Source organism: Leopardus geoffroyi, chromosome E1 (genome assembly GCF_018350155.1).
Source record: "Leopardus geoffroyi isolate Oge1 chromosome E1, O.geoffroyi_Oge1_pat1.0, whole genome shotgun sequence".
In the NCBI taxonomy this organism is placed as follows: domain Eukaryota; kingdom Metazoa; phylum Chordata; class Mammalia; order Carnivora; family Felidae; genus Leopardus; species Leopardus geoffroyi.
This window is the reverse complement of record NC_059330.1, coordinates 41,200,172-41,223,615: the sequence shown is the minus strand read 5'-3', so window position 1 is coordinate 41,223,615 and position 23,444 is coordinate 41,200,172. Positions and strand designations below refer to the sequence as shown.

At 42.5% G+C, this 23,444-nt stretch overlaps 1 protein-coding gene across 3 annotated transcripts in view; it reads left to right on the top strand.

Annotated features, from left to right (window-relative positions):
• Nucleotides 1-11,156: 11,156 nt before the first annotated feature.
• EZH1 (enhancer of zeste 1 polycomb repressive complex 2 subunit) overlaps nt 11,157-23,444 on the top strand; it is a 30,081-nt gene continuing 17,793 nt past the window's right edge. Inside the window, exons 1-5 of one of the 3 annotated variants that reach the window (XM_045488961.1) lie at nt 11,157-11,214; nt 19,016-19,107; nt 19,731-19,851; nt 20,192-20,293; nt 22,329-22,448. In XM_045488961.1, the coding sequence (XP_045344917.1) occupies nt 19,103-19,107; nt 19,731-19,851; nt 20,192-20,293; nt 22,329-22,448 (348 nt within the window). In that variant the 5' untranslated portion in view covers nt 11,157-11,214; nt 19,016-19,102. Of the gene's footprint in view, nt 11,215-11,693; nt 11,957-19,015; nt 19,108-19,730; nt 19,852-20,191; nt 20,321-22,328; nt 22,449-23,444 lie in introns of those variants that run through there. The other 2 variants (XM_045488959.1, XM_045488960.1) reach the window with 2 other exon arrangements.

Sequence of the window (23,444 nt, the reverse complement as noted above, 5' to 3'; positions counted from 1 at the left end):
AAAAGGTGCCATAAACCGGATGGGGGGGGGGAGGGGCAAAAGTAAAAGATTACTCCATTCCTAGGAAGAAAGTGGCCACTACTCTTCAAGACCAAGGTTGTGAAAAGGGAAGGGTTTATTTAGAACCTACTATGGGTGACTTCATTCACAAGGTGGGTACATTATTGTCCCTGTTTTACAGGGAAAAAAGCGAAAGCTCAGGGAAAAGAGCCCAGAACTTGAGTTCAGAAGCTCTGACTGGTATTTCTGTCTTCCCACTCCCTAGCCAGATAGCCCAGAATGATCTCAGTTACCTTGATGATCTCCGCTTACTCTCCTGTAAGATAAGGACATACATCATCCTCCTGGATAAACTGTACTGAGGACAATGTATGTGAAAGGGCATTGGACTCACTCAGTGGACGTTTCCTTTCCTTCTTTCCTAAGGACTTGCCTAAGGTTACACTGCTACGAAGCAGCCAGGCTGGGCCTGGGGCCCCCGGGGCCCTGACTTCTGCCATACCACAGCTGTCTCTGTGTCCTGAGCCAGAGCTTCATTAGCCTGAAGCAGCCGAGCAGCCCAGGAGCTGGTTTGGCCCTGGCGTTCAACTCCAGACACAGCTGTCAGCACTGAACTTTCCTAAATTACTCCCAGACACTGACCCCTGGACTCAGCTGCTGCTCTTGTCCCAGTTTACTGATTTCTGCCCACCATAAATTATCTTTCATGATCTCTCTTCAAATCTTCATCTCAGGGTCTTAGGCTCTTGAATTATGGCCACTAAAAGCCTGTTGTCCTCCTCCATCACTAGGGTCAAGAGGTTGCCTTGATAAGGCATCCCAAAGAAGAAAGGAGGTGGCCCAGTTGGCAGGAACCCCAAAGCCCTCCTGGTGATTGTCATCTTCTGCAATGTGCAGGAAAGAGCCAGACAGCCTCAGAGCCACATCAGGCCAGGGACCGAATCCATTCGTTTCCTCCCACCCATGACTGCCCTTTTCAAGAAGGAAACATGGTCAAGAGGGAGATTTCTGGGTGATAAGATGGGAAGGGAAAGCATGGAGGGACAGAAAACAAAACAAACTATTTCCACGGGGCTGGGGCCAGAAACACTTGAGCCCACCATGAATTAGGAATGGGGTTGGGGGTCAAGATTAAAGTTGACGAAAATAAATGCTGGGTTTTAAATAGGGCAGTATAGTATCGTTTGATAAAAACAAACAAACAAACACAAACAAGCATTGGTTGGGATTCTAAAGGCAAGTTCTGCTTCTGTGTTGCTGTGTAATCTTGGGCAGGTCATTTCATATCTCTGGAGGTCAACATTTTCATATATAAAATGACCTTAGAATCAAAAGGGAAAATATAGGTGACTCAGTAGAAAATGTTATCTTTAGCCTGGAGCATGACATGGAGACCTCCAAAGGGAAGTCTGATGTAGTCATTCCTGAACTTGGGAGTCTAACTTTCCCATTGGAGAATCTGGGAATTTTCCCTCCTCCTGATTTTCCTCTTCCTACTTTTCCTTACCAGTTGGACATTTGGCTGTTTCATTGACTCCTGAGGGCATCCTGGTAACTGGGGGTCTGGTATTGGGGTACTCTGGGGCTGAAAGAGGACCAGAGACTTCGCTTTGCCATAGAAGACAGTCCCATGTTCTGCAAGGAGGGGACAGAGAAGGGCTTCATTAAGGACAGAAGCTGGTTCTTTTATGCAAATCCTGTATTCCACCCATGGACGCCCTCTTCCCTTCCCTTTTAAAACCTACTGCTGCCTTAAAAACATACTTTCTGCTATAAAAATATACTTAATTTTTTTAAATGTTTATTTGTTTTGAGAGAGACAGAGAGAGAGACAGAGTGTGAGGAGGGAAGGGGTAGACAGAAAGGAAGACACAGAATCTGAAGCAGGCTCCAGGCTCTGAGCTGTTAGTACCTGAGCCAAAATCTTACACTTAACTAAGCCACCCTGGCACCCCAAAAATATACTTTCTAATTGCAGGTAATACACAAGTATATACTCATTGCAAAATATTTAAACACAGAAAACTTTATACCTTTATTCCTTTCTCACTTCCCTATATATTTTGGACTTAAAAAAAAACATAAATGGGATATAATATCTCTGTTGTTTGATGACTTTTTTTTTTACTTTAATAACATGTTTTGGGCTTCTTTTCACAACAGCACATACAGATGTGCCTCTTTTCTTTTAACTGTAGTATAATATTATCTGTAGTCTTTTTGTCTCATATCCAGTGGAGTCTGGTCTTTGTTTCCTACACACTTCCTTAGTCCTCTGTCCATATTCCACACCCACTCCTACTGCTTAGGAAGAGAGGGATCTAGTTCTGGTCCAGCTGGACATTAACCTGAGATTTATGGCCCCAACCTAGACTGACTTTTCCTTGATAGGGATCCTACTGCCAGGTAAATTCCCCTTCTTGTTACAGGGGAAGGGACATCCTGCCTGAAACAAGAAGACAGGTGAGTTGATCCTTAAAAGAAGTGCCATTTTTAATCTTCACCCTTCCCCCTACACCCAAATCCAGAACAACATAGTGTGGAGTAAAAAGCACTGGGGGCCTCCTACACAATGAAATTGCATGCAGAGCATCCTGGAACCAGCATCTCTACCATGTAGAGACATTCACATATGCTGGCCTCTTCTCCAGCTGTCTGCAAAATAAAGACCAGAGCTCAGGAGAGGATGTGGGGGAGAGTCAGGGTCAGGGGAGCCAGAAGTCCTGGCTGGGAGGGGCTGATCCTTCCAAGCTGGAGAGAGGAAACAGATTTCTTTAGAGGGCAGGGAGGTAGCAGAGAGAACCAGAAGAGCTGCAGCTGGGGAGCCAGCTAGCTAAGGGAGGGAAGACAAAGATGTAGGGACACAGCTCCATCTTTCCCCATCTCCTCATCTCCAGAATGATGGAACACTCAGTGTGAGTATGGCCATCCCACAGAGGGAAGAATGGTTATTGGAGAAAACTTTGGCTCTCAAGTTAGAAGAAGCAGAGAAAATGATTAGGCCATATTCCTCATCAAATGCTGGTTCTTAATGTAGCTACCATTTATTGAACAATTACTATGTGATGCATAGTGTGTTCTCTGACACATGTGCTGAGCTTTGCAAATATGTCTTAAAACCTTACCACCGTAACATTAGAATTATCTTGTTTGTGGGTAAAATGGGGAAACAGGAATGATGTGCCCAAGGCCTCAAAGGTAGCAACTGACAGTCAGGATTTAAACCTGGGACCGCTTGATGCTAAGCTTCATGTCTTAACCATTGTGATGTATCACCTCCCTCTCAATCTACATCTGAATATTGATTTCTTACAGGGTCTTGAAAATGAGGTTGAAAAGAGGAGAAAAGGATAGAGAGTTTCTTCCAGGGCCAGATAGACCCCTCCAGAAATAAGAAGATGCTGCTTTACCCAACTACATACATACAACCTCCTCCTCCCTTCCTTCCCAGATCCAGGCTGGACCATGACATCATATGGTGGAGGCTGTTTTTCTGAAAGGGAAAAAAAAAAAAAAAAAAAAAAAAAAAAAAAAACCCAGACCAGATTTATAAGAAGGACATTCAGACAGCATGACTGAAGAGGACCATGGCCAAGTGACCATAGCCCACGCCCAGCAGTGCTGAGAACACTGCTGGTCCCTCGGCACCTGGGGCTGACTCATGGTTGCTCTCAGGACCCACTGCCAGACGCCAGGGTTGCTTTCACTCTTCCTCCGTTCCTCAGGACTGTCCTATGAAACCATCCGCAGGAACGCTTCTACCTGCTCCCAGCACCCCAAGAGTTTAGATGTTAAGTAACATGAAGATGCCCTGATGATGCCCACCAGTATCCTTGGTACTTCATACAGATTGTTTCATTTAAAACTCATGACTTAGGGCACCTGGGTGGCTCAGTTGGTTAAGTGTTCGATTCTATCTCAGCTCAGGTCTTGATCTCAGGGTTATGAGTTCAAGCCTCAAGTTGGGCTCCATGCTGGGTGTGAAGCCTAAGTATAGATAGATAGATAGATAGATAGATAGATAGATAGATAGAGTAAAATTCACAACTCTATTAAATCAGGTACCATAGCAATCCACTTTCCAGATGAGGAAACTGAAAAGTTAAGTAATGTATCCAAGCTCATGCAACTAATATTGGCAGATATCCAGGTCTTCTTAATGCTGAAGCCAGAGTACTTAACCTCTGCTCCACAATACCTGATAGAACTCGTTAGCCAGCCTGCTAGAAAGAACCAAATAGAAAGGGATGCAAAAGACAGGCCGGAAGGGTAACCAGACAGGATTCCTCATGCCAGAGGACTTTCCTCCCTCTGTATGATCCCTCTCCTGACTATGCTTGTTTCACTTACAGACAGCATCTTTTCACATTCTTTCCCCCAACACCTTAATGCATTAGATGGACAATGAAAAAAACTCATGATATTATGAAATAAAACATTTTTGGGGCACCTGGGTGGCTCAGTTGGTTGAGCAACTGGCTCTTGCTATTGGCCCAGGTCACGATCTCGTGGTTCATGAGTTTGAGCCTCACATCAGGCTCTGTGCTGACAGCTGCTCTCACTGGCTTCCCCTGCTCACATTCTCTCTCTCAAAAATAAATAAACATTTTAAAAAAACAAACACACACACAAAAAACATTTTCTAGATATTAACATCCCACAGATGTTGTGTTGAACACTTGTGGTATCTGTGATGTGAGCTTAATACTACAAAAGGCAAGATTTTCTTCACCTGTAAAATGGGAATAGTAATAATACCTATAAGTTGTAAGATTTAAAGCACTTAGAGCAGTATATAATATTATTATTATCATATAATTATAATCAATTACAATAATTATAAAGAATTATAATATATAATTATATAATGCTATATAATTATATATTATAATCAATTATTATATAATTATAATGATATTTAATTACATATTATATATTATTATTATTATTATTATTATTATTATTATTATTTCTATTACCTTAGTGGTTAAGAGAACACATTTTGGAGTCAAGTAGACTTGAGTTTGGAGCCATCTCCATCACTTATGTAGCTGTATGTGACCCTCTGCAATTACTTAACTCCTCTCGGCGTGTTTTCTTATCTGCAAAATAGGGTTACCATTGTGTATCTCACTTAGCAGTAAAGATAATGCAGGTCAAGCATTTGACCCAATGCCCGGTGCTAGTAAGCATTTGATAAATGATAGTCACTATCATAAGGTGTAACATATATGGTTATGACAATTGTATTTCCAAGATACTCTGGGATCCTTCCAGTTCTATAATTCTGTTCTTTTCAATACACAATTTTATTTATTTATTTATTTATTTATTTATTTATTTATTTATTTATTGCTTATTTTATTTTATTAAATATTTTATATATTTATTTAAAAATTTTTAAAAAATATTTATTTTTGAGAGAGAGAGAGAGAGAGACACAGAGCACGAGCAGGGGAGGAACAGAGAGAGAGGGAGACACAGAATCCAAAGCAGGCTCCAGGCTCTGAGCTGTCAGCACACAGCCCAATGGGGGGGCTCAAACCCACAAACCGAGAGATCATGACCTGAGCCAAAGTCAGATGTTTAACCGACTGAGCCACCCAGGTGCCCCATATTTTATTTGTTTTTGAGAGAGAGAGAGAGAGGGAAAGAGAGAGAGGTTGGGGGGAGGGGCAGAGAGAGAGAGGGAAACATAGAATCTGAAGCAATGTCCAGGCTCTGAACTGCCAGCACTGAGCCTGATGCAGGGCTCAAACTCACAAACTGTGAGATCATGACCTGAGCCAAAGTTGGATGCTTAACTGACTGAGCCACCCAGGCACCCCTCATTACACAGTACTCTTTATTTAAAAGAATAGAGACTTCAAAGCCAGATAGAATTCCAGCTCTCCTACTTACCAGCCATGTGGCCATGTCCAATGTTTTCAGTCTCCCTCTCAATGCCCTTCTCTGTAAAATGGGGACAACAATACCCACCTCTCAGGCATCTTGCAAGGATTACACAAAATAACGTAGGTTCACACCCAGTCCAATATCTAATGATTACATGAATGTTAAAGGTGATTTGTTAAACACGTAAATAAATGTAATCTATGTTCCTTTATGTACAGTGTCGTGGATGTAATCTGTAGATGTATGTAATGTACTTTTCTTGCTCTAAAAGTGTCTCTGTGACCTGGTGTTCCATCCTAGCTAGACTAGGATTCAAAGGGCCATAGTATCAGCAGTGTGAGACCCTGCTGATAAGCCAGGGAAGAGAGAAGGGGAAGTTACAGAACCAAGAGGAACTCCCCTTTCCTGTCTGGCTAGGATTTTTTTTTTTTTTTTTTTTTTTTTTGTCTTCCACATAGGCTGTTCCCTACTGATATGGGGGTCTGTCGAGTGTCCAGCTTTGATTGGTATCTCCAGTACAGAGGGAGTAAGAAGCCCCTTGCCTTTCAGGAACTGTTTTCCTCTGAACTTGCAGAGTCCCAAACACATTTCTCTTTCTGGCACCACTGGTGAGAACAGAAAGTCATGGAGAGAATCCAGAATCATGATGTCAGAGCTAGAAGATCTCAGAGAAAGGAGGAAGTAGAGTGGCCAGGGTTCAGAGCATGGGTTTGGGGGTCAGAATGACTGGACCCAAATCCTGGCCACACCAGCTGGGTAACCTTGGGGGCAAGTTCCAGAATCTCGTTAAGCCTTAGTTTTCTCAGCTATAAAATGAGGATAAGAATATTACTGGCTTCATATGAAATGAGATGACCAATTGTAAAGCACTCAGCATAATGCCGGGCACATACCGAATGGACAGTATTTGAAGACTGTCATGTTTTCTCTAGTTCTGCAGTTTTACAGTTGAGGACCCTGATGGCCAGAAAGGAAGCATAGCTCATTAGCTGTCCACCCGATCAGGGCTACTTCCCAGGCAAGGCTGTGCCAAAGGCGTGTCCCGTGAGATCAAGGCCCTGCATTAACTGTGCCAAGGGAGCAAGAACGGGCAGCACCACCCTAGCTGTGGGGTTGGAGCCTTCAGAGTATGTGCAAAGTGAGGCATGAATCCCACCCAAGTAAACCCCAAAAGAGAAAGTCCCTTCCTGCTGGAATTATTTATTTTGTAATTAACAAAGGCTAAGGAGGCCCTTTCTGAATTTTGGCTTGGAGGTTCAGAGTTTAAACTTATAACAAACAGCCACAAACAAGGGTTTATTGTGGGCCTGTTCTTACTTGCTGAATTGAATGCATTATTATGATCCCTATGCAACTAGGGGTCAGGAGCTAAGTACCTGGGGCGGATAGCTGGGTTTTTTGAGATCAGAGGACAAAATGTCCAGGAGTGGAGAGGCTTCAAAAATTGAGCCATGTTTTCAGGCTCAGTAATGTCCAGACCTCAACTTGCTTTAGAGCTGCCTTTGCCTGTAAGTGTTCAGGGAGGGGTCTGGCACTTCAGCTGGCCCCACCAACGCCTGGGCAGCAGCCCCAGTTTCTGGTGACCTTCATGCAGGCTTTTAGGTTGTGCTTTGCTTTGTTTTGTTGTTTGTTTCTCCACAGCAGGGTGGCCTTCCCCTGCTTCTGGGTGGGAACTGGGGAGGGGGAAGGGAGGATAGTTTGCTCCCTGCTCCCATCTCCACAGCTGTGTTTATGCTTCCCTGTCAGGGACTGTCTGGGGCCCAACCTTTCCTCGGTCCCCTGTGTCCCCTTGGAGAAACGCTATTTGATCTCCCTGTGGGCTTCACGAGGGAGGGGCATTATGGGCCCAGGGGTCACCATCCAAAGGGGGCTAGAAGGAGGAAGGGAGAGAGGTTGGAAAGGAGGAGAGAATAGTACAGAAAGCTCTGTTTGAATTCTGGGAAGCATCATCTTCTTCCCTTTCTACCAGTGGCCTGAAGACCAGCAGGGGACAAAAGTACACTTAGAACGTGACAGCCCCAAAAGGAACAGAACACGTGACATGTCATTTCTAATCACTGGATAGAACAAAATCTTGCTTTGTGATGGGGACATGAGCGCACAAAGCAGAACAATCTTCCCCAGGGCTTCACTGGGGCTCATGGTCAGATACAGCATGTTAAAGCCAATAAGATCATGTCAAAATACACGCAAATTAAAAAGGATTTAAGAAAATGGTCAAGTAAATAATGCTCTTCTTCTCCAGGGAGCAAGCTGAGCTGGTATTAATCAGTATACTAGTATTGCTGGACTCTTGGCCAAGCCTGGGAGAATGGCTGCCAAGGCAAATCAGGCATCAGGTTTCAGAAATTAAACACATAATTTTATTTTTCCACAATAAGAAACTTTCAGAAAAAGAATCAGCCCTATTAGACTACTCAGCACACTTTGTCCAGTTCCGTTCGGCCCCAGAGGCCTTGGATTTAAGAGCAAGATGAGCAACTGGAAGCCAGGAGTGACATAGTTATTCCTTTCTCCTATTAACTGCCTGGGGGTGGGGCTGGGAGGAGTGGGGCAGAGGTGATGGTACTGTTTTTCAAAGCTCCAGTTGCCAACAACTTGCCAACAGTTTTTCTATGAATTTATAGGACAAAGACCTGAAGGGTTGGAAGAGTTGGCCAAACAAGCATTGGCCGATAGTGTGTCATGGACCATGGTCAGCTAAGGAAGACCCTGGTCTCAGGGAAAAAACCCTCTCCCATCACAATGAGGAGGAACCAATTGACAAATTTCCCCCAAGAACCCCAAGCTTAGTGGTGATGTGGGAAGTTGCTTTCGAAATCTTCCACTAATCACTTACTAAAGCCTGATTTAGTCCTGTGTCAAGTATCACGGTGGATATGAAAGTCCTGTGTCAAGTATCATGTAGCATAATGGTAACAGCATGAAGTGATGCTGGGAACGCAGCAGAGGGAGATCCAGGAGGGTTGGGAGGCTTAGCTAGGAGGTGGAGCTTGAACTGGGTTGCATGACTCTGATCTACAACTTTGACACAAACCTCCTCACCATCCTGCTCCAAAATCTTTCTGTAACCATATTTTCTTTGTAATCACAAAATTTCTTATGTCTCTCCTCTTGTCACTTGGCTTACTCTCCTAGAGCAACGCTGTCCACTCCCATGGTATTGGTTACCAGCAGTGAGCTGATGGTTCCCAAATCTCCCCAGTCTCAGTCCTGACAATCATCTGAACATCTCTCCTTAGATAATTAGAATTTTCTTTCTTTTTCTTTCTTTCTTTCTTTCTTTCTTTCTTTCTTTCTTTCTTTCTTTCTTTCTTTCTTTCTTTCTTTCCTTTCTTTCACCTGCTGCCTACCTCTCCCTCTTTTAACTACCTTCCTTATATCAACAATTATTTATGTAGCATAATGGTTCTGAAACTTGGTTACACAATGGGATCATTTGGGATTCTCTTACAACTCTTGAAGCCCAGGCCATACCCCAGACCAATTAATCAGACTCTCTGGAGGTGGGAGGCAGGCATCAGTACTTATTAAAGCTCTCCAGGTAATGTAAATGTGATCCAAGCTTGAAAACCACTGAAGTAGAAGGCAGGGGGAATGGAAAGGGATATTATTGCAAATCGCTATTTATGAAGGAATAGTTGCTTTGATTTGGTAGTTAATCAGAGAGAGGCAAGAGAAAAAATGGCAAAGCCAAAGTTTTGGATATAAGGAAAAGAACACAAAATCTGGAATTCAGAGACATAAGTGTAAGACCTGACAGAGATATTTTTCATCTGTGTAAGGCAAGTCTTTTAAGTTCTTTATGCCAGAACAGTCTCGTGTGTAAAACTGAACTCCTCCCTATTTCACAGAGTTATGAAGATTCTCTGGGAAAAAAAAAAGCACATTATAGGCTTTTGTAATTATGCACTTTGAGAAAATTTCAAGGTAATGTTATTCTGTATTTTAAGGTTTCATTTTTTTAACTTTATATTTTGAAACAACCTCAGATTTACAAAAGAGTTGCAAATAGCAGACAGTTCCCATATGCCCATCAGCCAACTTCCTCAAATGTTGAGGAAGTACAATTGCCAAAACCAGGAACTGAGATGATAAAATAATTTTAACTAGTCTACAGACCTTATTCTAACTTCATCAATTATCCCACCAGTGTCCCTCTTCCCCACCAGGATTCAATCCAGGATCACACATTACATTTAATTGTCCTGTCTCCTCAATCTCCTCCAATACAATATGGGACAGTTCCTCACTCTTTGTCTTTCACGACCATCCCATTTTTAAAAGATAGCGCCCAGTTGGGGCACCTGGGTAGCTCAGTCGGCTAAGCCTTCAACTTCAGCTCAGGTCATAATCTCACCTTTCCTGAGTTCCAGCCCTGCATAGGGCTTTCTGTTGTCAGCACTGAGCCACTTTGGATCCTCTGTCTCCCTCCCTTTCTCTGCCCTTCCCCCATTCGCTCTTTCTCAAAAATAAATAAACATTAAAAACAAAGTTAAAGACAGAAATGTGCTTATATATATACATAAAAAGATACTGACCAGTTATCTTGTAGACTGCCCCTTATTTTGGATTTGTCTGATGCTTCCTCGTGATTAAATTCAGCTTATGCGTTTCTTCAAGAATACTACAGAAGGGATTTTGTGCCTTTCTCATTGCCTCATATTGAGGGGTACCTAAGGGGTACCTCATCACTAGTGATGCGAACTTTGATCACTGGCTTAACGTGATATCCGCCAGCTTTCTGCCCTGTAAAGTTACTATTCTTTTCCTTTGTAACTAACAGGTATCTTGCAATTGCAGAAGATACTTTGATACAAGGCTATTCATTTGAACCTAAGTGACGGGGAAAACTTTTCATGGAAATAAAGCAAGAAGGATAATTTAGAGCTCATAGACGGGTGTCGGGAGGTATTGGTAGGTGTGAGGGATCAGTATGAAGGGGTTCGGGGTTGGTTGCAAATGCTGAAGCGAAATGTGGTTCGTCGCCAGCGTGTGAGGATGGTACAACAGCTGGATAAGGTCTCCAACAAGATATTAGTGGCTCTGGGAGGCTCCCCGAGAACCCTCCCTGTCCCCTGACAGCACCGTCTTGGAAAACGTCGTGCTCTGGAGGCATCACTTCGAACTCCTGAGGTCGGGGTATTGGCGCCAAACGACAGACGTGCGAAGAAGGAAGCCCAGGTGGCCCCACCGGCGGGGCGCTGGCGGCGCAGTGCGCAGGCGCCGAAAGGGGGCGCGGGGCGGGGCCGCAGCGCGGGGGCGGGGCCGCGGCGCGCAGGCGTCCTAGCGGCGGGTCCCTGCGGCTCGGGATGGAGGGTGAGTGAGTAAACAAGCCCGGGCCGGGCGGTGGGGCCCGGCCTCGGCACCTCGCCACGCGGGGCCTAAGGGAAGGAGAGGCGAAGGGATCAGAGAATTGGGTGGAAGCGGAGGGGCAACTACCTGCCTGGCCGGGGGTAGCGGGGCGCCCCCTTCCCGTCCGAGGGCTGGACGAAAGGGGGCGATGGGACGAGCGAGCCCCCGGCTAGGACCGCGTCTGCCGCGGGGAGGGCGGTGTGTCCGGGAGGAGGAGCGGCGGGGGCGGGCCCGGGGTTGGGGACTCCCGTTGGAGGGCGGGGTGGGCCGGGTGGGCGGGAGCCCCAGAGCCGGGAGGACGCGCGGGTGGGCGGTGGCACCTGCGGGGGCCCTTAGCGAGCTGGACTCCCCAGGACTTGGGGCTGTGCACGGGGAGGGCTAGACACGCCGGGGGGCTCAGCTTGTGATGACTTTGGGGGATGTTGAGGAAAGGGTGGCAGTAAAAACAGGGCTGGGACCAGGGTGAAGCGAGTGAGGCTCTTAGGCGCAAAATGAAAGGGGCTCTCACTTTCGGGGTCCAACGGGTGCAGAGTGCCTCCTTACGTTTTTGCGCGCTGGGCGCCTCGCACGCTTCGCCCAGCTCCCGGGCCCGAGCTTGAGGCTGCTTGTCTCTAAATTTGGTCTCGCGCCAAATTTGGTCTGACCACCCCAGAACTCTCCTGAGGCTCGGAGGACAGAATGGGAAGCGCTTCGAAGCAAAGTCAAGGTGTTGTATTTGGGGCAAGGCTGTTAGGAAATGCAGGACAAACTTATTTCGGTAAAAAGTGACTGCTGAGAAATTGTTCCGGGGGCGGGGAGAGGAAGGGCTGTGAAAGGAGGTTAGTGCCCCCGGCGGAACACGGAGAGTGGGCTTTGATGGGTGACATGTGACGTGTAGGATTGTAAAAGGGGTAGCTGGGTGGTGAGCCTAACGATAGAGGGGGTGCGGATGAGGGGAAAGAGCCGAGGTAGATGAGCAACTGGGTGTGTGTGAGGACGTCGGCGAAAGTGTGGTCTCTTCCTCCACGGTTACTGCAGTGAGGTCTTTGAAGAGAACTCCCACCCCCACTGGTGCTTTTAAGTTTAGGAAACCGGCACTGAAGGAAGTTTCCAGCCTGAGAAGGTGCTAACTCTATCAGAGGTTTCTGTAAGAGCTTGTCTATTTTAAACCTTGGAATCCCTAGGGCTGGGATGGTGTGGCAGGGATAAAAGAGATTACTTTCTTACATAGCAGAAGGTAATGTCAGAAGATAAGTACTTTTTCCCCCCTCTTTAGCACACTTATAATTGAGAAAAGGACCCTCTGTAAAAAATGCAATTTTTAAAAATTTTTTTAACGTTCATTTATTTTTGAGAGAGGGACACACACACACACACACACACAAACAACACACACACACACAGAATCTGAAGCAGGCTCCAGGCTCTGAACTGTGAGCACCGAGCCCATCGTGAGGCTCAAACTCACGAACCATGAGATCATGACCTGAGCTGAAGTCAGAGCTTAACCGACTGAGCCACCCAGGCACCCCTGTAAAAATGTAATAATACTATTATGATGAGTGTGTGTCTCACAGCTAGTGTGGGGCACAAGTGTGTGGGCACAGCTAGTGTGTGAGCATCCCAGGCAAGGATGTTTGTTTTATTCACTGATGTATCCTAAGCACCTAAAACAGTGCAGGCACACTGTAGGTGCTCAGTACATATTTTGTGAAATAAATAATTAAATTAATAATTAAATAATTAAATAAATTTGTGGGCAGATCTCTGGAACCTGGAGTCCAGTAGTTTGGATCCTACTTCTGCTACTAACTGGCAGAGTACTTGTAAACCAGTCAGGGGGCTTGAGGCTAAGGCGTAACTTTAAAATTCCCTGAGGTGGAAATGACCTCTTCTATGGTGTTATTTTAATTCTCTTTGAAACAGCAATAGAATAAGGAGGATTTAAAAAAATGAAATTTTACTCCCAAGAAGACTTTGGTGAGAAAGGAAAAAGTGAGAAAATGTAGTCGGACTTGTTTCTCTTCTGCTTAACTTGCCTTTGAATTAGCATGCCTTTTAAAAATGATTTAAAATAATCCATTTTGTCTATTTAATTCTTGAGATCAGAAATTTAGTGTCCTTTGTCCTGTGCGTAATAGTTCCGGCCCTTGCTTTGTGCCTTGTATGAGACATGGAGCAATTCATTTCACTTCATTAAGTATATCTTAAGTTTCTACTTATTGACTAGCAACTTTCCAAAAAATGTGTGAGGCAGCAACACTAAAAACACATTACATTTTCTATATAGGGTAAACTAAAGAGAAAAGAAGGAAAACATGTGGAGAAAGGTGAAGAGAAGGATTAGGATTGAGGGGGAATGTTTAAAAAGGAAAAACTGCTCTCAGAGAATACCTCCATTCCAGAAAGTCCCTAGCTTTCTTTTCTTTTTTAAAAAATATTAATTTTTTAAATTTGTCCAAACTGAGTATCGAGCTCCTTCCTACCTCTTTACTCCATCAGCCTGTCAGTTGGGACCTCAGTGGTCCAAACCTTAAAGTCAGGAGCTACTGCATGGGTAGTTGGGGTTTAGTGCCTCTGGTGTGTTATGTCCTCTGGCACATTTGCCCTAATACTTTGATTAGAAATGGAGTAACTGACAAGTCTTTTGATTGAATGATAGTGATAATCACTAAAGATTAGGCTTTGTGCTAGCATAGTACAGAATCAGCCAAGGTAGGCTCTAGCCTGTTAGGAAATTGCTTTAACCCTTCTAAGTCAGCATTATATATTCTAGGAGCCAGCATTTTCCGATGGGTCTCGTAAAAACGAATCCTGCTTTGATTTGTATCCCCATTGTTTCTAGTGTAAATAACTTGATTCTCTTAATCAAGCAGTGCTAGAAAATATTAATGCTATAATTTTATTTTAAATAAGAATTCAGGGTCACAGCTTCCTGTTTTAAGTAAGGTTCTTTCTACATATATAGTGCCCAGACGCTCAAACTGATAACAAATGTAAATACCTGGGATAAGTGGGAGGGTATAAATTAAAGATGGCCTTTAAAATCCTAATTGAAGGATCTATCAGGTTGTGTACTTAGCCACAGAGTTGATTTTAATGGAGTGTTGATGAAATTGGTGATCACGGGATGATTCAGTTGTGTAATTAGAGCTCTTCTCGGAGGTGGGTTCACCCCTATTGTTTGTGCTTCAATTCCACCATGAACTAAAAAGGAAAGAATGAGATGGAAAATTAAAAAAATCTATAGTGCCACCTGCCTCTGAAGCCTTACTTAGCCTGCTGTTTAATAAAATTGTTTGTCGTAAAAGAAGGTAGTAAAGACATTGAACTTGCTCCAAGGAGAAGCTGTTTCTGCAAAGAGACCCTTTATGTGGATGAAAGGACTTCATAGTTTGGAACTTTTATGTTCTGATCTCAATCTCTCTAAATTTAAGAACATTTCAATGAAGTTTTCCCATTTCCAGCTAGTGACAGACTGCATTCTAGTTTTAGCCTTTGAAGGAAATTGAGATCCAATTTTATGGGGAAAGATTTCCAAGTTTTTATAGTTTTCTTTTTTGTGGAGATTTGATATGTAAATAAGGTAGTTTTTATTTCCAATTATCAATCTTTTAAAAAAATAAACTTAATTTTTAGGACAGTTTTAAATTTACAGAAAAAATATATACAGTACAAGGAGTTTCCATAAATTCCATATCCAGTTTCCCTTATTAACATATTAGCATATGTGTAACATTTTTTTTACAGTTAATGAATCAGCATTGATCATCCCACCGTAGTTATTCATTGAGAAGTCACTCAAAGTTTTTTTTAAAAGGTAGGATTGCCTGCTGATTTTTAAGAGTAGAAGTCTAGAAAATTACTGGATTGATATATCATCAAGACTTAGTTTTTTCTTTAATCAGCTTTACTGAGGTAGAAATTTACATATGGTAAATTCACATTTTATGTATACAGTTCAGGGAGTTTTCATAAAAGTGCATTGTCATATAACCAACACCACAGCCATGGTATAAAATATTTTCATCATCCCAAAAAAGTTCTTTTATGCTTCTTTCCATTTATTTTATTTTTATTTTTTAAAGATGTTTTATTTTTAAGTAATCTGTACACCCAGTGTAGGTCTTGAGATTACAACCCCTGAGATCCAGGGGCACGTGCTCTACCAATTGAGCCAGCCAGGCGCCCCATGCTTTTTCCATTTAATCCCTTTCTCCAACCTCAGCACCTGGCAACCGCTGATCTGCTTTCTGTCACTGTAGATTTGCCATTCGTAGAATCATTCTAGTAGAACGATTCATATAGTACATGGGTTTTTGTGCCTGGTTTCTTTCACTTAGCGTAATGCTTTTGAGATATATTGTGCAGGTAGGAATGAGGAACTCCTCCTCTTTTATTGCTGAGTAGTATTTCATCCTATGGACAAACTGTCATTTGTATCCATTTGGCACTCCATAGATATTTGTGTTGTTTCTACCTATTGGCTATTATGAATAAAGGTGCTGTGAACATTTGTGTAGAGGTCTTTGTGCAGACTTATGTTTCCATTTCTCTTGGATAAATGATAAAAACTCTATGCTAGGTTGTGTGGTAAGTGTATGTTTAACTTTAATAATAAACCCCCAAAACTAGCAAACTGTTTTCCTAAGTGGCTCTACATTTTGCACTCCTAATCAGCAGCCTGTAAGGATTCCAGCTGCTCCACATCCTCACCAATTGGTATTACCAGTTTTTTGATTTTAGACATCCTAACAGGTGTATAGTAATCCATCATTTTGATTTTAAGATTTTAATTTGCACTTCCCTAATGACTAATATTGATACTAAGTATCTTTTTGTGTGCTTGTTTGCCATTCTAGTATCTTTTTTGGAAGTATCTGTTCAAATCTTTTGCCCACTTTTTATTGGGTAATCTTGTTGAGTTGTAGAGGAGTTATTTATATATATAAAGACTTACTCTTAAATTTCTAGATCAAAACAGCATATGTTTGTTTGTTTGTTTATTTATTTATTTATTTATTTAAATGTTATTTTTGAGAGAGAGACAGAGTGCAAGCGGGGGAGGAACAGAGAGAGAGGGAGACACAGAATCTGTGAAGCAGGCTCCAGGCTCTGAGCTGTCAGCACAGAGCCCAATGCGAGGCTCAAACTCAGGAACTGTGAGATCATGACCTGAGCTGAAGTTGGATGCCCAACCGACTGAGCCACCCAGGCGCCCCAGCATATGTTTATTTTCAGTGTATAAGTGAATATAATGAAAAGCTCTTAAGGACTGGCCTCGCACTTAACTGGAATATACATGGCTGTTTTGTATGTGTCAGGAACTAAAGAATCAATCTAGTAGAAATATAAAGTAGTTTTTATGTGCCACCCCCTTTGCCCAAGTTACATGAACCCATTTATCCAAATACGTTCTAGTGAATGTTGAGGTTTTGTTTGTTTGCTTTTTAAATTAAGAAAAATAAAATCTTTGAAGTGGTAGTTGTTGGTCAGCATTCTGCCGCTATGAAAACACATCTTATGGCTGTGTTTCAGGTGTTTATTTAAATTATACCTATCTGTTCCAAACAGTATGTCTCGTCTTCCTTCTACACTCTGTGGGGGCCGACCAACTGCCAAATAAACTTTTAGAGACTTTGGAGACCCATTCAAAAGCCGAGAAAAATAAATATTAGCTCATGGTCACATGAGACTCAAATATCACATTAATTGTAAAAGGAGGAAGTGTGGCTTATTTTACACTGTGATTGGTTAAAAGTCAATGGCATTTTCATGTATATGTGTGTACTCCTCTGGCCATATAAAACACTTGAGTAAAATTAGAAATAGTGCCATTAATTATTGGACTGTGTGTCCTGTCATCTCTTTTGACAGACTGTAGATCACATTTCAATTATAAATCATTTCTCTTTTATTTTAAAATTTTTAATGTTTATTTATTTTTGAGAGAGATAGAGTGTGAGTGGGGAGGGGTAGAGAGAGAGGGAGACACAGAATCCGAAGCAGGCTCCAGGCTAAGCTGTCAGCACAGAGCCTGATGTGGGGCTTGAACTCATGACTGCGAGATCATGACCTGAGCCGAAGTTGCACGTCCAACCGACTGAGCCACCCAAGCACCCCACAATTATAATTCCTTTCTTTAACAAAAAATTGGTATTTTTCTGTGGGCATCTCTAAAATCTACACACACACACCTCCTAGCAGCTGTGGATTTTATTCTTTTTCCATTATTTGATCCCCAGGTTTTTTTTTTTTTAAGATTTTATTTTTATGTATTTTGAGGGAGGGAGAGAGAGTCTGTGCTGTCAGCACAAGAGCCTGATGTGGGGCTTGAAACCACAAACCATGAGATCATGACCTGAGCCGAAGTCAAGAGTCGGATGCTTAACCAAGGTGCCCCTTGATCCCCAGTTTTAAATGGACTGAGCAACTTGCCATAAGCTTACTATTTCAAAGAGGGAGATGAGCTCCCCCAGAAAATGTCAGAAAGGTTGCAGTTCAAAACCATTTTTTAGGAGGTTATGAAGTCTCATTGAATTATGGTCCCTCCTTTGGCCCCATTCCATGAGGAATGAGAAGTATTTAAAAGATGTCGGAGGAAGAGAGACAGTGCAATTTGTGGGGAAAGAAATTCAAGTCTGTGTAACTTTTTTCTTTTTTGTAACTCAACACCTTCGCAGCCTGGGATTCAGAGTCTTAGATTATGCTGTTGTTTCATTCCCTTCCCCCAGAGAGATAATAGTTAACTCACAGGGAATTCTGTTTTTAAGAGTTTGAATCACTTGATTGAGTTAATAGTAAACACAGTGAGTCTGCCTGCTTCTTTGCTATTCCTTCTGTCCTCTAAATTTACTAAATTTAACATCATGTTTCACCGATCCATTTGTTTCTTCAAACGAAACAATCAGGTACAGTCTCTTAAAGTTCACGTGCCTGAGATGTTATAATCATGTTTGACTGTGACAGATGTGAGACAGTGGGTTATATTTTGCTGTTTTCTTGTCAGTGCTGTCATTTCTTATGGGGAAAAACAGGTAATTGAAAAATGCATCTTTAGAAGAAATATGTTCTTTGGGCATCTGGGTGGCTCAGTCAGTTAAGCATCTGACTTCAGCTCAGGTCATGATCTCTTCGTTCACACATTTGGAGCCTGTTTCAGACTCTGTGTCTTCCTCTTTCTCTGCCCCTCCCCTGCTTGTGCTCACTTTCTGTCTCAAAAATGAATAAACATTAATTTTTTTTTTAAAAAGAAGAAATATGTTCTTAAACCCCCAAAGAATTTTTTTTTATAAAGTTAAAAAAAAGAAGGCCTGAAACTTTAGTTTTTGTTTCAAATATTGGCTCTTCATAGCCCCTTATAATGTTTTCATTAACTTAAAATGCTAGGTGAAATGAATAGAACTAGTTCTCTAGGAAACCTCAGTAGTTAGAGCAAAAGCATAACCTTATAGATGTTACTGAATTTTTACATGTACTTAATATTTGTTCTTTCCCTAAAACAATTGATGGGGCTGCCGGCTGAGCCTAGAAATTGGTTCAGAAAAAGCGGAAGCAGGGAACTCGATTGTGTAATTGTGAGAATAAATTTGTACACATGCCTGGAAGACTACAATTTGATAAAATAAAGGGTCATCCAGTATGATCGGGGCCTGACTTCCATGCAGAAATAGTGGTAGCAGAGACCTCGAAGTCTTTGTAGTTCTGGGTGAGCATCCTACTTAAGGTATCAGGGTCTAAATATGCTCCGTTGACTTAAAATCACTGTCTGTTCTCTTTTGAAAAGCTGAACATTCGTTTTGCCTTAGTGTCTTGCCATCCCTCTGAAGAACAGAAGGCACGTTATAAAACCAGACAGTTCCCCTTGCATTCTATGAGGTAGGTAGAGTGTGTTACAGTAAGTACTTTCTTAGAACTTTGAACCTTAATTCAAACACCCCCCTCCCCCCCCCCCCCCCCCCCCCCCCGTCCAATAAAAAAGTGATTTGCAGTGTTCTATTTCTGTGTGCCTTGCTGTTGGGTTGGAGATGATATTATGCTGTTGTCATATCCTACCTTTATTGTTAGGCATGTGGTGGGTTGAGACAATTTGGCAGGTACAGTTTTGTAGTGTGGGTGGATCTTTCCCTGAAGCTCTTTGGTATTAACTTGATTCTTGCAGAACATTTCTCTTAGACAAGGTATTGAGTGGGCTTCCAAATGTCCAAGGAATCCACATCCTCAAATACCCATGAGAGAACTTCTGAGAATACTGAATTAAAAATGAGGTGCCACAGGAGAACGGAGGCTGCAGAACAGGAAGTGCTGATGTGAAACCTTTTTTTTTTTTTAATTGAAACCTTTTGTTGCGCTCACAGATTTGGGTTCTTTAAACTGTGTTTTTATGAATACATGCCATGGGAAGGGAAGCATGACTGACCACATTGATTTGAGTTTGAGGAATTCTTCATTTCCAGGTCGTAAAATGCTGTTTCTCATCTCTGACTCTTCTTGGATTACAGCAAAATGGATATCTCAAACCCCCCAACTTCCAAATGTATCACTTACTGGAAAAGAAAAGTTAAATCTGAATACATGCGACTCCGACAACTGAAGCGGCTTCAGGCAAATATGGGCGCGAAGGTAAAAACTAGCTCCCGTGTGATGAGTTATCTATTTTAATATATTGATCTAATGTAGAAGGTTGGGCTTTTAAAATTTTTTTTTTAATGTTTATTTATTTTTTGAGAGAGAGAGAGAGACAGAGGTGAGTGGGGGAGGGGCAGAGAAAGAGACACACGGAACTCAAAGCAGGCTCCAGGCTCCACACTGTCAGTGCAGAGTCTAACACAGGGCTTGGACTCACAAACTGTGAGACCATGACCTAAGCTGAAGTCCAATGCTTAACTGACTGAGCCACCCAGGTGCCCTAGGCTGGGCTCTTCTCTTAAAATTCTAACCATTGTTCCCTTGGCTTTTCCAGGCTCTATATGTAGCAAATTTTGCAAAGGTTCAAGAAAAAACCCAGATCCTCAATGAAGAATGGAAGAAGCTTCGTGTCCAACCTGTGCAGTTGATGAAGCCTGTGAGTGGGCATCCTTTTCTCAAAAAGGTACTTCCAGGTGTCTAAGCTCAGCCTTCCTTGTTTCCTTGGACTTAAGTTGTTTGTTTGTTGTTGTTTTTCTGTATTTATGACTTATTAGAAAATAAGTAAGGATAATGGATATAGTTATTATAGTCAATTTTGAATAACTGGGGTGGTAAATCTGTAGCTTAAAGAATAGCCTATTCACCTATTATTCTCCTCAGTTAGTGGGTATAATCATGAGGGTTATATTTTAAGATTTTATTTTTAAGTAATCTCTTCACCCTACATGGGCCTTGAACTCACAACCCCGGAGATCAAGAATTGTACACTTTTCCAAGTGAGCCAGCCAGGCCCCCCTGAGTGTTTTTTGTTTTTCAATATTTATCTTTGAGAGAGTGCAAGCAGGGGAGGGGTGGAGAGAGGGGGACAGAGGATCCAAAGTGAGCTCTGCACTGACAGGCTGACAGCAGAGGACCCGATGTGGGGCTGGCTCGAACTCACGAACTGTGTGAGATCATGAACTGAGCCACCCAAGTGCCCCTTTTGATTTTTTTTTTTTAACAGAAAAATGAAACAGTTAGTGTCTACTTTACTAGGCTCTGTGTACAAGCTTCAAAACAACCCTGTCTATGCCTTGTTTGGCACCTCGGTGCTTTGATATTGGAAAGAGAGGACCCAGGATAATGAGCAGGAATATATTGATCAAAGGAATGTTCCTTGTTATAAATCTAAAAATCATTCTAGTCTTAAAGAGATAATATTTTTTAAAATAAATTTATCTCTCTTTTTAAGTTTATTTGTTTATTTTGAGAGAGAAGAAGAGAAATAATGTACGTGCGTGTATGAGCAGGGGAGACACAGAGGACAGAGAGAGGGAGAGAGAGAGAGACCCAAACAGCCTCTACTGTCAGCAAGGAGCCCAGCTCAGGGCTTGAACTCACAAACCATGAGATCATGACCTGAGCTGAAATCAAGAGTCAGATACTTAACCGACTGAGCCACCCAGGTGCCCCTAAGAGATAATATTTTTTTTTTAATGTTTTTATTTATTTCTGAGACAGAGAGAGACAAAGCATGAGCGGGGAAGGGGCAGAGAGAGAGAGGGAGACACAGAATCTGAAGCAGGCTCCAGGCTCTGAGCTGTCAGCACAGAGCCTGACATGGGGCTCGAACTCACAGACCGTGAGATCATGACCTGAGCCGAAGTCGGACACTTAACCAACTGAGCCACCCAGGCACCCCGAGATAATATTTTTAAGATGTAAAAAGTGGATAGTATATTGAGCAATTTTCTTCTCCAAAGCAGAATATGACTCTAATTTCTGTACTGCTTTGCTTTCCCCCTACTGTCTCCATCACCTCTACAGCTAAGTTGAGGCCAACTGTCTTAAAGTGTAGGTACTCGGGAAAACTTCCTCATCTCCTAGGACTTTCAGAGGCCCTTTGCTGTTGTGGACAGTCCAAGGAGACCAGCAATTTTACATTGAAATAAACACCAGTTGGGTGTGAGAGGCACCATGCTGGAGTCTGTAGATGATACAAAGGTGAATAAGAGACAGTTTCCACAGCTTTACAATCCAGTGGTTCCTTTTTTAGGAGCTGATTGTTGCAAAATCCTCAACCTATTAATTTGTAAGAATTAGAAGACTACTGGGACCATTTTAGGAAGGAAACTACAGTTCTCTTTTTAATTTTTTTAAATTAAAAAAAAATTTTTAAGTTTATTTATTTTGAGAGAGAGAGAGAGAGAGTGAGTACAAATGGGGGAGGAGCAGAGAGAGAGGGAGAGAGAGAATCCCAAGCAGCCTCCACATTGTCAGCACAGTCAGACAAGGGGCTCAGTCCCACAAACCACTGAGGTCATGACCTGAGCCCATGAGAGAAGCCCAAGCAGGCTCCACACTGTTGGCACAGAGCCCAATGCTCGATCCCAGTTGGACACTTAACTGACTGAGCCACCTAGGTGCCCCGCTCCAGTTCTCTCGGGTCGTGTGCTTGCCTTTCCCTCCCCATGTCTTTGCTTATATTTCAGTGTACCATAGAGAGCATTTTCCCAGGATTTGCAAGCCAACATATGTTAATGAGGTCTCTGAACACAGTTGCCTTGGTTCCCATCATGTATTCCTGGTCCCCTCTCCAGCAGAACTTTATGGTATGTATTAAAAGCACTGTGGTGATTGTATAAACTGTATGATTATCCTGTGTTGGTGTGCTGGCACTCCTCTTAGGGTAAAGACTGTCAGATTGTACTTAACAAAGCTTGGGCATGCAGGACAGACTGTTTTTGTAATTTATTTACTCTCTCTACACACACACACACACACACACACACACACACACGTACATATAGCACACGTTATTCTAACTCATTAGGTTTTGTGCTCTCTGAAGTGTCCTTCTAAGTTGATGCTAGTTTTTTTTGGTTTTTTGTTTTTGTTTTTTTTAAGATTTATTTATTTTGAGAGAGAGAGAGAGAGACAGAGCATGTGAGCCAGGGAGGGGCAAAGAGAGAGGAGAGAGAATCCCAAGCAGCCTCCACATTGTCAGCAGAGTCAGACAAGGGGCTCAATCCCACAAACCATTGAGGTCATGACCTGAGCCGAGATCAAGAGTTGGACACTTAATCAACTGAGCCACCCAGGCACTCCAATGCTTATTCTTTTTTGAATGAATGAGACTGGGCAAGACTCCAATTTTCCCTTACTACTTTGGCCCAGTTTTGTAACATGTGAAGTTAAATGCAGTCTAAATCAGACACTTGAGGCTTAAGCAGGTTGACATCTCCCTGCTGATGGAGCGATCCTTTCTGAACCCCCTAAAGGCAAGATGCTGTGAAAGCAACTGAAATAATAGAGGGGCACATGGATTCAAGAGCCTTACATCTGGGCCTTTATGCTGACTCCTGCTAGGGTTAGTTTTGGTTCTGATGATCAGTCCTGTCTAAATACTGGCGTTGCTTATCATCTGCCTGGTGACAGCAGGAATAAGATACAGGTTTACAGAAGGGAATCCTCTCTTAGAATAAAACTTCACAGTAATTTTACTTACTACTTGGGGAATTAAGAATGGCTGTGTTTTCTGCTGAACAACAACAATAACAAAAATCCATTAGTATTTTCTTTTTTTTTTTTTTTAATTTTTTTTTTCA